At 34.5% G+C, this 12,860-nt stretch overlaps 2 protein-coding genes across 5 annotated transcripts; one reads left to right on the forward strand and one right to left on the reverse strand.

The window, feature by feature from the left end:
- The first annotated feature begins 4,386 nt into the window (after positions 1–4,386).
- On the forward strand, positions 4,387–8,070 carry LOC110860648 (activating transcription factor 7-interacting protein 1). Of its 4 annotated transcripts, XM_022109759.2 has the most exons (7): positions 4,389–4,673; positions 4,813–4,819; positions 4,942–5,102; positions 6,399–6,690; positions 6,994–7,187; positions 7,244–7,489; positions 7,822–8,070. In XM_022109759.2, the coding sequence occupies exons 1-7, from the start codon at positions 4,641–4,643 to the stop codon at positions 7,936–7,938; spliced, it is 1,050 nt and encodes a 349-aa protein (XP_021965451.1). In that variant the 5' UTR covers positions 4,389–4,640; the 3' UTR covers positions 7,939–8,070. The 4 variants fall into 4 exon arrangements, with proteins under 4 accessions (XP_021965435.1, XP_021965444.1, XP_021965451.1 ...); XM_022109743.2 differs by having other exon boundaries at positions 4,387–4,673; positions 4,813–5,102; XM_022109752.2 differs by having other exon boundaries at positions 4,387–4,634; positions 4,813–5,102.
- A 53-nt stretch (positions 8,071–8,123) lies between these two features.
- LOC118438378 lies at positions 8,124–12,480 on the reverse strand. Its single transcript, XM_035858465.1, has 5 exons — positions 11,773–12,480; positions 11,106–11,650; positions 10,684–10,810; positions 10,464–10,601; positions 8,124–10,326 (listed from the first exon to the last, which is right to left on the reverse strand). Exons 2-5 carry the CDS (start codon positions 11,640–11,642, stop codon positions 9,224–9,226), a joined length of 1,905 nt encoding a protein of 634 aa, XP_035714358.1. The 5' UTR covers positions 11,643–11,650; positions 11,773–12,480; the 3' UTR covers positions 8,124–9,223.
- Positions 12,481–12,860: the final 380 nt, after the last annotated feature.

The raw sequence follows: 12,860 nt of genomic DNA on the forward strand, positions 1-12,860 counted from the left end.
AAAAGTTCACCCGTTCACCACTACGCGAAATCATGAGATTTCATCAGCATAAAATATTGTCAATCCTTAAATTTTTGGTTCTCATTTGAGTTTTAATATTTTTTACTAAGATTATTAAACATCTGGCACGCGTCTGGTATCGTTTTCTGTTGTATTTTTTGCTGTGGGTTTATAAATACGTGGATTTGTATTTATCTTTGTATTTTAAACATATGTAAGTACAGAACACAAAGAGTACACCTTCCAGATGTTCAGTTTATGTACATTGACAAAACACCAGATTGATACAATTTATGATTTTAGTATACATTTCAAATTAATCTTGGTAATGAGATTTGCCTGGGTTAACAGTAAGTCCGATAGTTTAAATGAAGGATTTTTCTAAAGAGCTAAATAATAACGCGGTCCTTGGTAACACTGTAAAATCTACAAATTCTGGAAGCTTACAAATTTTTACAAAATTTAAGAAATACTACGAAATAAAATTAGCTTACAAATTTTTATAACTTACTCAGATCAAAGACGTGTTTCTATTTTTCAAAAGATTGTAAAATGATTTTGCAAAGCTTACTGATTTTACAAGATATCTATCAATGACTGCATGAACTGGGTAAATACTTGTGTGTTTAATCAGCAACGAATTTTTATGGTGGATCTGGTTATAATTACGTACAACATATTTTTATATGACATGACTAAATATAAATACAGCCAAATGCATATTTATGTACATAAATATATAGAGTACATATGACTGTGTTTGAAATATGCTACATTCGGTATCCTTATTTGCACGTGAGAATTTTAAGGTCATTAGAGCGATGTGTGCATATCGACGTATTCAAGTCAAGGATTTGACAACAACGCGGTCCCATTAATAATACACAAAAATAGTCTAGTGGCTACATAAGATGAACATGTTAAGAACTAAATGTTCGAACTTCAGTGATGCATTACTTCGAACTTCTAAGTTATGCATTACTGGGTAGACTTTAAATATAACCATACCCTTGCTGCAAATTCAGTTATATTCAATTACATAAGCTGGCGACTTTATTATATAACAATTTATTCGAACCCATGGTATGTAGGTCGATGTAATCCACGATATAATCCATATGTACGTGCATGGATGTGAATGAGTTTCAGGTTGTAGAAATTTTGATCATAAGTCCCCACTTAAATTCTTAGAAACCTTCCAGAAGTCAAATTGTCTCGTATCTTTTTCTATGCTACATTTACAATATGATTCATATTGTAAATTCATATTATATGAATTTATGCATGCATTATTATTGCTAAATAAATATTATGGACTTCCCAGGTCGCACGTGTTCATTGTGTTAATTGCATTGGTAAAAAATTAGCTGTGTAAATATAAATCTTGCATACATTTGTTTAACCCATGCATAAATTATTTAACTATGCATTTCAACTAAATTTAGGTATGCAATGTGGCAATTACTTTGCTTGGATTGTTAGAGTCATGGGTATAATAGTTGAAGCCAGCACTTCTCATAAGAGTTTGATCAGCCTGTGGTTAATCAGAATGCACATTTATGCTTAAACTGGTTATGACCTACATAAATATTTTATGCACAGTCCACAATACGTACAACGCAAGTATGCACATATATATGTAAGAATGATAGGGACTTACAAAAAATAGACAAACAAAGCGTCATGATAAGGATATGCTTGCAATATAAATGCCTTCAGACATGTTACGTTCCGCATCCTCATCTGCAGGTAAATACGCATTTTTATTGTAAGGTCATCCCGATAAAGTACACGTGTATCTCAACGATTGGGTAATAATTTCACGGTTCTCTGTGTTGCACCCTATCGTGTATTTATAACAGTACAAATATTGTACACATGTCACTTCAAAGTACAGATTCTGTTTGTTGAGTATATTTAATGTTTAATCAAGAAAGGAAACGTTGGTTTGACACCGCAGATTGGAACTATCAATTATAAATTAAAATATTACTTGAGCTAATTAGTATATCTATCTACATATGGATGCAAATTGTGTCATGTCAATGTAACAAAATTTTAATACTCAAACAACATAATTGCCTTAAAGCTTCTCCAGAACAGCATAGAACATTTTAGAATTGAACAAATAAATCCACATTTAATGTATGAAATATTTATTTTCTAGAATTGACCCCTTTGTCAAAAACTGTGGGAGATTTCGGTATGGAATTACCGAAATCTATTACCAAAATATATTGTTACACCAAAATTAACAGAGGTTTATATATTTACTTATTTACTCGTATGCATGTACATATAGAGTTATTAAAGCTTTACGTGACGTTGTTTTACAAGGTCAAACTATTGGATCATCCATTGATGCCTGCATACATATACATAAAGGTATACGTACATATATACTTGTATAGCGCATGCACGGTCCTCTCATAAATACCTCACCTTTCTGCAATGTGTACCTGTTTAGCTACGTAAATGGCAGAAGGCGAAAGGCCAATTTGGGTTCACCTCAGTCCAAGCCAACAAGGCAAATATATTAACCTGAGCCGTTCGGGGAATTTTGTATGTAAATATGTAAATATGTCTCAACCAAGAAAACCTTACTATTTATGTATGTATTTTTAAGTAGTGTGGAACATCCGCCAGAACAATTATACTATTGAATTCTTAGAATTGTTGTATAGGAAATATTTTTAGAGACCGTTATTTTTCCCTGGTCCACAAATACGTAGAACTGTTTTATAAGCTATTATTTTATAAGCTTAAGCATTTTCAAAATAAATCTTCAATGATTCTCAATAAGAATTTCTCATGATATTCAAATGAAATGCGATTACAGTGCGAAATGAGTTAGTATTGATTTACGTATGCAGAACTAAATCTCATCTCAATGCCACTTACACACTTACGGACTCGTACCTAACTCATCGTAAGACAGCGTTTGTATGGGAGTACAAATTGTATGATAGACATTCTTTTGATGTATGAAGCATCTGACATATATGAATGTCATTCATAAACTTAACGGTTATGCACATTCCAACATGTGTAAATGATCTAACCTATCCAGACAAATATGTTCATACATACATATTTTTACATATTTATTAAGGGCCTGGGGGAAGTTGCTTAGAAATCACGTCAACTTTGACGATAAAATTAAGCAATGCACAAGAGGGCAGATTTTTTAAATTATGTTTTATGCGTTAATCATATCTTTAGATTTTACTTGAGTTTTTTTTGACGATCTGCCCTCTTGTGCAGTGGAGATATTTGGTCGTAAAGTGAGGACAAATTGGCTTAGAATTGCCAAATTAATGGCAGGAATTGCATTTTGAGTATCCATGGAACAAAAGAAACAACTTTTTTCAAAAACTTGAGGGACTTGAGGGAAACTTTTTCAAAAGCAGTGACAAAACCAAAGCTTTTGAACGTGAGTGTCCCATAGAAACGGTGTCAATTAATTGTGGTCGTAACCTAACAGAGCGATAATAATCTTGGGGCCCTGGCAATTATTGTTGCTAACATAAAATCAAGTAAATCTTCCCCCGGGCCCTTAAGGGATTATTAAAAGATGCAACCATCTGAAATATTCTTGTTTGAATTAAACTGATTATTTACCTTGATGTAAAATTGATCAATAAATGAACAATCTGCATTTTTACAAGTTGCTTCTTCTTAATTACAAGATATTCAAACATCAATTTGATTGTGCGTCTAGATGAAAGTGATGACACCGTGGTATGTAAAGCGCGTATGCAAAGTTTCCATGGGTAACAAATTTACATCTCTTCATTCCCAACTGATAATGGTTACGTGACTTTTGAAGAGATATGCATAATTCAGAATATCATAAATTTTGGAGTCTTTAACTAATCCGCGCAAATATGATATGCACATATTTCCTATGTACATCATGGGTCATACGTGCAGCATTTCATCCATATTTTGCACCCTTGACCTCTTCACCCCGACCGAAGATGATCCACCACAATGTCAACCTTCATAAGAACAAGATGACCAAGGTCCAACGCCTAACGCCACATCCCTTCCGCATAGCCCCCAAACTTTTTCAAAATCCCGAGGAACATCCCAATTCATAATTCCCTCTAAAAACCGATGGCACATATCATAATGAGGAATTTTAAAACTCCGCCTCGCATTCAAATGCACCAATCCTTGCAAACCAACGCATCAATTGTGAAAAAGGCTGCTCTTTTTGTCGGGGGACATGCATCCATCATACCACCATTTTTCCCACAATATGTGCACCCCTCTCAACCGCCAAGGAATACAAAAGGGTCTTCAAGCTACCCTTCTCTTGCACAATGCAGTCCCTCTTCCACCTATTTTAAGACGATGCTTCCAAGCATTTCCTCTCCACCAAATGGTGCACACATTTTTCATTGTATGTCCTCATATTGGATCGAGAGTTTCGTAACTTCGTGCTGCAACACACTTTCCATCCAGTTTTTACGCAACCTTTCGTTCATCACGTTTTGTGCTTACGGCAGCTGAGCATAACCAGCAAACAAGCAAAAGTTGAACAATTTTTGATAATTTTATTTGTCCATAAATGACTAAGTAATATAAGCTAAATTTTCCAATAAATTCCAAAATGTCTCCGACTAAATGTAAGGATGGTTTTACCCCAGAAGTTATTACACTTGATGGTAACTGTGAGCTTGTATAAGTTTTGGGGGGTTATTCGTAAATTACGTACGTCTACATTTGTGTGGAACGTACATCGTTTACGGATAAGTCTCAATCGAGGTGGTGGAAATTTTCTAAAAATATTTTCTAATTTTGCAGACGCACCGTATGAAATTTTAGAATCACCGTCAAGCAAAAAAATTCGGGGAGAACCTTTATTAGACGAGGGTCAAATTTCTTCAAGTTATTATTTAAAGCAGATTTTATCCTCGCCTAATAAAGTTGAAGTTAAGAGAATGAGCCGAGAAGAGTTGGAGGATTTGGTCTTGTGCAAAGTTGCACAAGTTTTATTACACGATACGGAAGAGGGGAAATACAGGATGAAGATAATGGGCCTTGAAAAACAAAGAGATCGACTTAAAGACAGAGTTATTGCGCTGGGTAAACAGGTACGGTTTTTGAACAGTAACACTTTTTGGTACATTGTAAAGTAGAAAATGGGATATTGATGGACAAAATTTTGTGTTTGGATTTTTAGTGATTTCACGGCATTACATAATTTTGTGTCAAGTGGATTGCTTGTAAAGTTGAACTGTGGGTCGTAGGTACATGAAGTGGTTAAATGGTCAAAGTCCACGTGTACCTAATTGATTCAGATGTATCTGCGTAATTTGTACAAATACGTAGAAGGATTGTCCTCATTTTAGTTTTACCTTAGTGTTTTTAGTAAAATGTGATAATTTATTGAAATGAGAGATACATAATTGGGTTTAGTGCAAAGTTCATGGAAAACTCATTAACATTTACATAAATAGGTTAGGAAGATAGTCTTAATTAGCATTTGACTTCAGGTCAAGTGGTAATTAAAGTGCATGGCAATTGATCAATTATTTTTTAGTAAAATTCAAAATCTCATAAACGCGTATATATTTAGTTTTGTGTCTCATTTTTTTACGCTTTTGGTTTGATTAATCACATATTTATGTTCCAGTGTGGGCCACACTGGAACTAATTTCTGATCGATTTTTTAGTTGGTTTTCAGCAAAAACAGTACGTTATTAGTGCGTTTTGATGATGGAGATTTTTTTAAGTCTGTAATTGTATTCCCGCCGCTGAGGAGATTCCTGAGTTACATTCACGGTATTTAAATTATCGTCGTTGAAATTGCAAATGGAAAAGTTTGCTAGTATTCCAAAGGGACACATGAAAATTGTTTTAATTTCAGAAAGATAGCTCAATGCTGAAGCTTATGGGGTTACATTACAATAGTCAGCAATATATATAGCAAGTTTGCATGTCATAGTGAAAATTTAACAATCAATGCAAAACCTTTCAGGATCAATTTTTTAAGTAATTTTCATAATCATATTATTTAACACTTAAAAACAAATCTTTTTACATAAGCCTTATTTAATAAGGTTTAGAAATTATGGGCAAAGTCGTGAAATTATGTCGTACAACATACATATTGAACCATTCTAGTTAAATTTCTCTCTTAAACTTCAAAAGAGAAACTTGAAGATACAAATTACCAAAAAAATGTACACAATGTAATGCATATTCATACAGACAACGAGGGCGTAGAAGACTTGCACATAATTATTAGATGCTGGGAATTATAAAAATCATTGCAAAATAACCGAGTTGCTCAATATTAATTCAAATGCTCTCTTCGCTTAAGGAGATAAATTTAGATTGTTTCTTCACTAATTATTCTAATCTGGAAATTTTATCTACACAAATAGGTAATGGAAATGGAAAAAGCCGTGTCACTCCTTTTACACGAAGCACTAAAAGCCGAAAATACCAGAAGCATATTAAGACCGATCAAGCTGTATCGAAGTGTTGGACTCCAAGTCGACACGGGGAAAGCGCCTTCAAAATTAGCACAACAAAAAGCGATCGCCCCCAAGCAAAATCTCGTAACTCGGTCGTGTCAAACAAATTCAACGCCCGTATGTCAAGCAGAGACGCAGACTGATATTTCACAGTACCCAAAACCTCCAGCGAAAAATGGTACAACTCGGTCGAAAATTGGTGAGATTAAGTCATCCGTAATAAATAATATGGGTTGGATTACTTCTTCGATTTGTTTTAACGACAGTTTTTGAGCAATTCAGTATCCGGGTTTTTCTGTAACTTTTGATCCTCTGAAAAAACAAATCGTTTTTTTGTATAAAATTCGAATTTAGGCTTTCTGAAAAACATGTCTAGATTTTTTCAATAAGATCCAGTTCTAAATGAAGTGAAACCAACAAATATTATTTATGTATGTATACAATTATCGTAACGTAAATTTAAAAAACAGTTAATTAATAACTTAACCAATATCCTTTGTAGTGGCGGAAGCTGTGTCTCGATCTACCAATTTCATCCATAAAACATCCCCGAATACTTTAAGCAATCCGAAAAAGAATGCTGATCCCATGAGTTTATCAACCACTCCAGGCAGGCAGAATCACGTACCGCGACAAACTAATAATGTGACGTATCAAGTTATGCAAGAACCCAATTCTGGAAGAATATTACAATTGGTAAGCATCAAATTACTAAATAAATTTGCATAATTATTAATCATATTCAATTTCAGGTCCCATATTTACCAAATGCCTCGCCAAAACTGACCCACGTTCGACCATCCCTCTCTTTAGCGAGAAATCGTACTGGAGGGATAACTCTGTCGTGGCAAATGCCTCAATCCGTGGCTGCAGTTGACATGGCGGGGTACGAAATTTTCTCCTTATACAAGTCCAAGGCCGGGAAGGAAGAATGGAAACGAATTGCGGAAGTAAATGCTAAACCTTTTCCGGAATTGAATACTTTCACGATGAAAACCGTACGTGATATTTAATTAAATTACGTTCTCAGCCCGAGCCAGGGTTTATGTTTGGGACCATAATTTTCGTCTGTCCAAGTATCTTTAAAAAGACTAAATATTTAGAATTTAGGCTGACAAAATTAAGACAAAATTTTCTCATTTTGGAAAAGTGGTGCAAAATTATGATATCGTTTTGCAAAAAAATATATCAAAGTAATCGCAGGAAGATGACCAAAGCACGTTAGATATTGATATTTAATAAATTGACTGGCTCGGGCTACAGAAAATCTTTATTATAGACGTTTACATGCTTTTTCAATTGACAGTTAATCAAGTATTTCTTACTATAGGTCGAGAGAGGAAAACGTCACTCGTTCACTGTCCGAGGAAAAGGGGTGTACGGTCGCGGTGGACCGTTTTCAGTTCCGCAAAGTATACTTGTGCCAAAACCGGATGGTAGTATTTAATTAGGAATTTAATAAAACGCTTCAATATTGTGAATATATCTACAGCTAGGTGTGCATGCATAATTATTATGATTAAACGCTGATGTATGTATGTATTTAGTAAATAAATTTTTATAGAGCATGATAACATTACATTTGGAATGGTTGAACGATATTTATTGACATTTAAATGTTACCATCCATGACTTATTATTTTGCTCAATGATGTGGCTAGTGAAAATAATCCAATTTCCGTCAAATCTGTCCAAATTGTGGGTATAATTGTGCTAATTTGTTACTATGGTTTCAAAAAGTATAAGCATTTGTATCATTAAAATCTATCTTGGATAGTTTTTATCTTCATGAATTTTGAGAAATAGGCGAGCTATCACTTTTAGACCCAAGGACTTCACGATGCTTCCTTGGACTGGATCAGTGAGTTGTGGTTCATTAAAATTTGAAGCGAAAATTGTTCCCAAATCAGATTCCTATGATAACAGAAAGTAATATTCGGTGACTCATTTGTACATAAGCTTCGGGTGAATATGACTTAATAACTGCGTATTTACATACACGTACATAAATTACGATTGACGTAAGAAATGCAAGAAACAAGCACAATAAGAACCGTATTGGGACCGTGCATAAAGCGTGGTACACATTTCTGGTCATATCCTTTTCACATTACTTACAGTACGAGGCATGTGGGTCACCCCGGGAGTTCAAATTCCCAGGAAAATATCCATCACTTCCTTTACGTACGGTCCCATCATCAAGTACGTTTTTTAAGAGGAAATTGATTAAGTATTTAATAGAAATTAAATGTACGTTTTATTTAATACGTAAGTTATCATTAAAAGTACACAGGCACACTTTCAGAAAAATTAAATTAGAATGATTTGTATTTCAAAATCAAAGAGCAATTTCATGTTTTTTCGTTACTCTGATAATACTAAAATACGTAATAATTAACAGGTGTAATTATGCAATTTTAATTGTAGTTTTATTTGAGTTCCCATATAAGAGAAAATTTTATTATATAATATTTGACAAATATACACATTGTATCTCTTGTACATAAGCGGAAATCTACAAATTATTGTAGAAATTTCATGTGCTCTAAATTATAGAAGGTATATATATACACTAAAAAATATGCGCATAGATTTTAGCGGTATAAAAGGACATTTCCTAGAATAGAAATGTTACATTTATTGTACGAGTTTTCATCAGATCATCATCACTATTCATTCATTTCGTTCAACGCGAGCGATTCACGTTGGGCACAATTTGCAGATTTGTCGTATTAATTACGCGTTCCATTTGTATCTAAATATTTCAGCAAGTTACAAAACTTCTCTGAGCAAATACGACTATCTGGATCTACATTTAACACCTGGTTAACAATTTTGATCACTTTTCCAAACTTCCCCTTACAACAATTATTCAAATAGTTACGTCGCTCAACCCCACTAAACCCTCGCAAGTCGGAGAAAACTGCAAATCTATCCAAATTCTTCCCATCTTTGTGTAAAATTTCTACCCCAACTAATCCCAAACTGTACAAATCCGTCTTAACTGTGTACCTCAATTGACTCCTCATTTCCGGACTTTGATAAAGATAAGTCCCAGCCACCCCAACATTTCCGTCCTCTCTGCTCATCACTGCTAACCCAAAGTCACCAATTTTCCAAGTAAAAGTCCCAGACGATTCTACCTTACAAAATATATTTCCTGGTTTAATATCCCGATGAATGTAACCTTTCGTGTGTACATAGTGAAGCCCAGTCGCAATCTGTTGAATAATATCCTGACCGTCATCTCCTCCCTCTTCGGAGCACACTTGCAAATAATGTTTCAAAGTGGTGTGGCATAGTTCCATCCTGATAAAGATGTGACTCAGGGGCGAATTTTGACTAGATGACATGGCATTATTGCAATGCTCGATAAGTTCGTGGATATATGACTCTAATCGAGACTTTGATAAGAGGATCTGACTACAGTCTTCCGCTTCTGCCCAGCAACCATAGTACCGAACGACATGGTCACACGTTAGTTGGTCCATGATTTCCATCTCGTTGAGAAGGATGGTCATATAGTTTTGCAGGTCAATTACTATGCCACTGCTTTCAGGGGGCAGAGGCGTTGTACTAATCGATGAAGAAGAAGGACCACTGCAGCTCCCCAGCGTTTTTAGCATGTCGACACATTTGATAGCGTACCCGGTCGTGGGAACAATTGCGCTTTGATCTTCAACTTGGTACACTTTTCCGAAAAATCCTTCGCCCAGGAGGGCAAGACAGATTAAGGAAGGATGAGTTTTCCAAGGAGGTGTTAAAGGAAAAAGAGGGTGAGGTGGGGGGAGGAGGAGTTGCAATTTACGAGAGATTTGATGTAGTGGGATTGTAGCTGTCATGATCATGTACAAAATTAATGTTTAAATTTATTAAGACGAGACATTATTTGTTTAAATTTATCATATAAACACTGTTATGCACTTTATGTAAGTAAATAAGTTAAAATAAGTATGTATATATGTAGCTTACCCGATGGTGACGTAATGGATGCCTTGTTCTTTCTTTGCCTAACAAAGACTGCAATGCAGATTCCAAGAATGGTAAAAACTATGATGGTTAGTATGGTCCCCATGGTAAGAAATAATAAATCGAAGTCATGATTCCCATCTAAGGTGAAATGGGAAATGTTTGAATTAATGGGCTTAAAAAAGATTTTATAATCAATTGATTATGTTTTTTTTATCAGTGCCTTTAATCTCTGCCTCTCCACAATTTGAAGAATTATTGCTGACTGGAATACATTTTGCATCTCGTTCGCAATATGTTTCATTGATTGAGCAATTAGTAACGGGTATTGTGGATGTGGGTGTTTCCTCCTTAATTTGTTAGAAATATATATTTTTAAATATTATGTAATTTTTATACCAAGCCAGGGGTTTCGTACTACGAATAGTCATGCTTGTCTAGAAGTCAACTTCAATTTTTTTCAAATAACGGCGAATGCACAAAAGTATATCTGAATACTAAATTACTAATGCCCCCGTGGAATGGGCTAAAGTATGTAAAGTTAAAGTGTACTTGTTTTGTGTTAAGTCGACAAAAATTTAATGCAGAATAATCTTATCTTTTAAGAAATATGGTCAAACTCTGGCTTGGCATCTGAACACTTACGGGTGCTGACGATATTTCCACGTCTTCAGTAGTTGACTGGCTCGGTGACATTGATTCTTGTAATCTCCTAGAATTTTGTAGTAATTCGTAAATCTGTTGTGATTCCCAGGTTCGTGAACAATTGAATTCGTCTTCACCACCCTTGCAATCGTATTCTCCATCGCATACGAAACCAATTTCGATACACGTTTTATCAGTACACTTAAAAGTACTCGAGCCACAACTGTTCGGGGGACAAACGCTAATTGAAGACATTTGATCATCCCAACTCCTTCCATCACTCATTTTGAGAGGGCTAAGATTATCATGATGGGGAGATCCGGGTCCAATTCTCGTTGAATCGCCCGTACAGTCAGCATATTCCCAAATAATTATACAATTACCTAATGTATTAATTGAGGAAACCATATTGTCATAAAATTCATGGTTCATGCATTTCCCTGCATCGATTGTAAATGTCTTGCATGTTCCACTTCGAAAGCGTGTTTCGTCGCACTTGTGGAATTTGTCGTCATAGAGGGTGTAATTAACTGACATTTTGTGACCTATGTTCCAACAAATGTTACGTAGAATTACTTAGAATTAGTTCATAAAAATTGTACAACGGTTTGCACTGTTAAATAATAATTGAGGATAAATATGTATGTATTTAGGTAAGTAATCTTACTAGGAATTTAGAAAGGTCTTATTTAAATTCCAAAATAACGGCGTAATAGATACATTTTTTGATTGACCTAAAGTTCTTACACAAACCTGCCAACATTTCACTTATTTGGATACTATAATTAGTATGAATTATCACAATAAACAATTACAGATATCACAGTGTGGAGTATTTTTTCAACATTTAATTACTTACACGAAAGATTATACTTTGGGGTGACATGTATGTAAATATGTAGCAATCTCCAATAATTTTATGGTCAGTTAAGTGCTAAGCACAAGTAATACATACATAGTATGTATGTATGTATGTATGTATTACATACATACGTATATGAATTTCCAAGTACAAACTTATCTACATACAGTATGCTTTACGAGGAATAAATTAGGACTAGTCATCTCTGGATTAATTGATCGAAGTACTTACATACATACGTACGTACATACAATTGGTAAATTAGCAATGCCAATTCAGTCTTACATACATGCATTCACATTTATGTTTGTACGTAGGAAATTCACGTATCAATAAGCATTGACTAGTAACTGGATGCAGAATTGCAGTCTACAGATAAATTACTATAGACATCCTTTCATAAACATGCTTGTATCATCAACAATGAGTTATAATATTTAGCTACTTATACTGTTACATATTGCATACATATAACTGTTCTTATACAAGTTTCAACTCAGAGAAGAATTTTGTTAAATTTCGTTTCGTTACAATAAACCCAAAAACCTATCTTTAGCCATGATGAACGTATAAGTATATACTTTACATATTTTGAAACAAACGAAATGACCTCCATTGAGTAATTATGCATCCGTGCATTTGTATGCACTTCTTGAATCTCATTTTCGGAGGGATGACGTTCACAGTATATAATATTCCACAAATTAGAAGCGCCCAAGAGGCAGAGGACTGAAAAAGTGTACTATAAAGACGCGAATTATCATGACGCCGAGGAAGCACGTGGACAAAATGATTCTTGCTGTAGTTTACAACAAAGTTACTACTGGTGAATTGTACACTGCCTACATACACGCAGTGTACACGATGCAATAGGTAGTCTCAAATTAAAATCA

The sequence above is a fragment of the Folsomia candida genome, unplaced genomic scaffold (genome assembly GCF_002217175.1).
Source record: "Folsomia candida strain VU population unplaced genomic scaffold, ASM221717v1 Fcan01_Sc001, whole genome shotgun sequence".
Classification (NCBI taxonomy): Eukaryota; Metazoa; Arthropoda; class Collembola; order Entomobryomorpha; family Isotomidae; genus Folsomia; species Folsomia candida.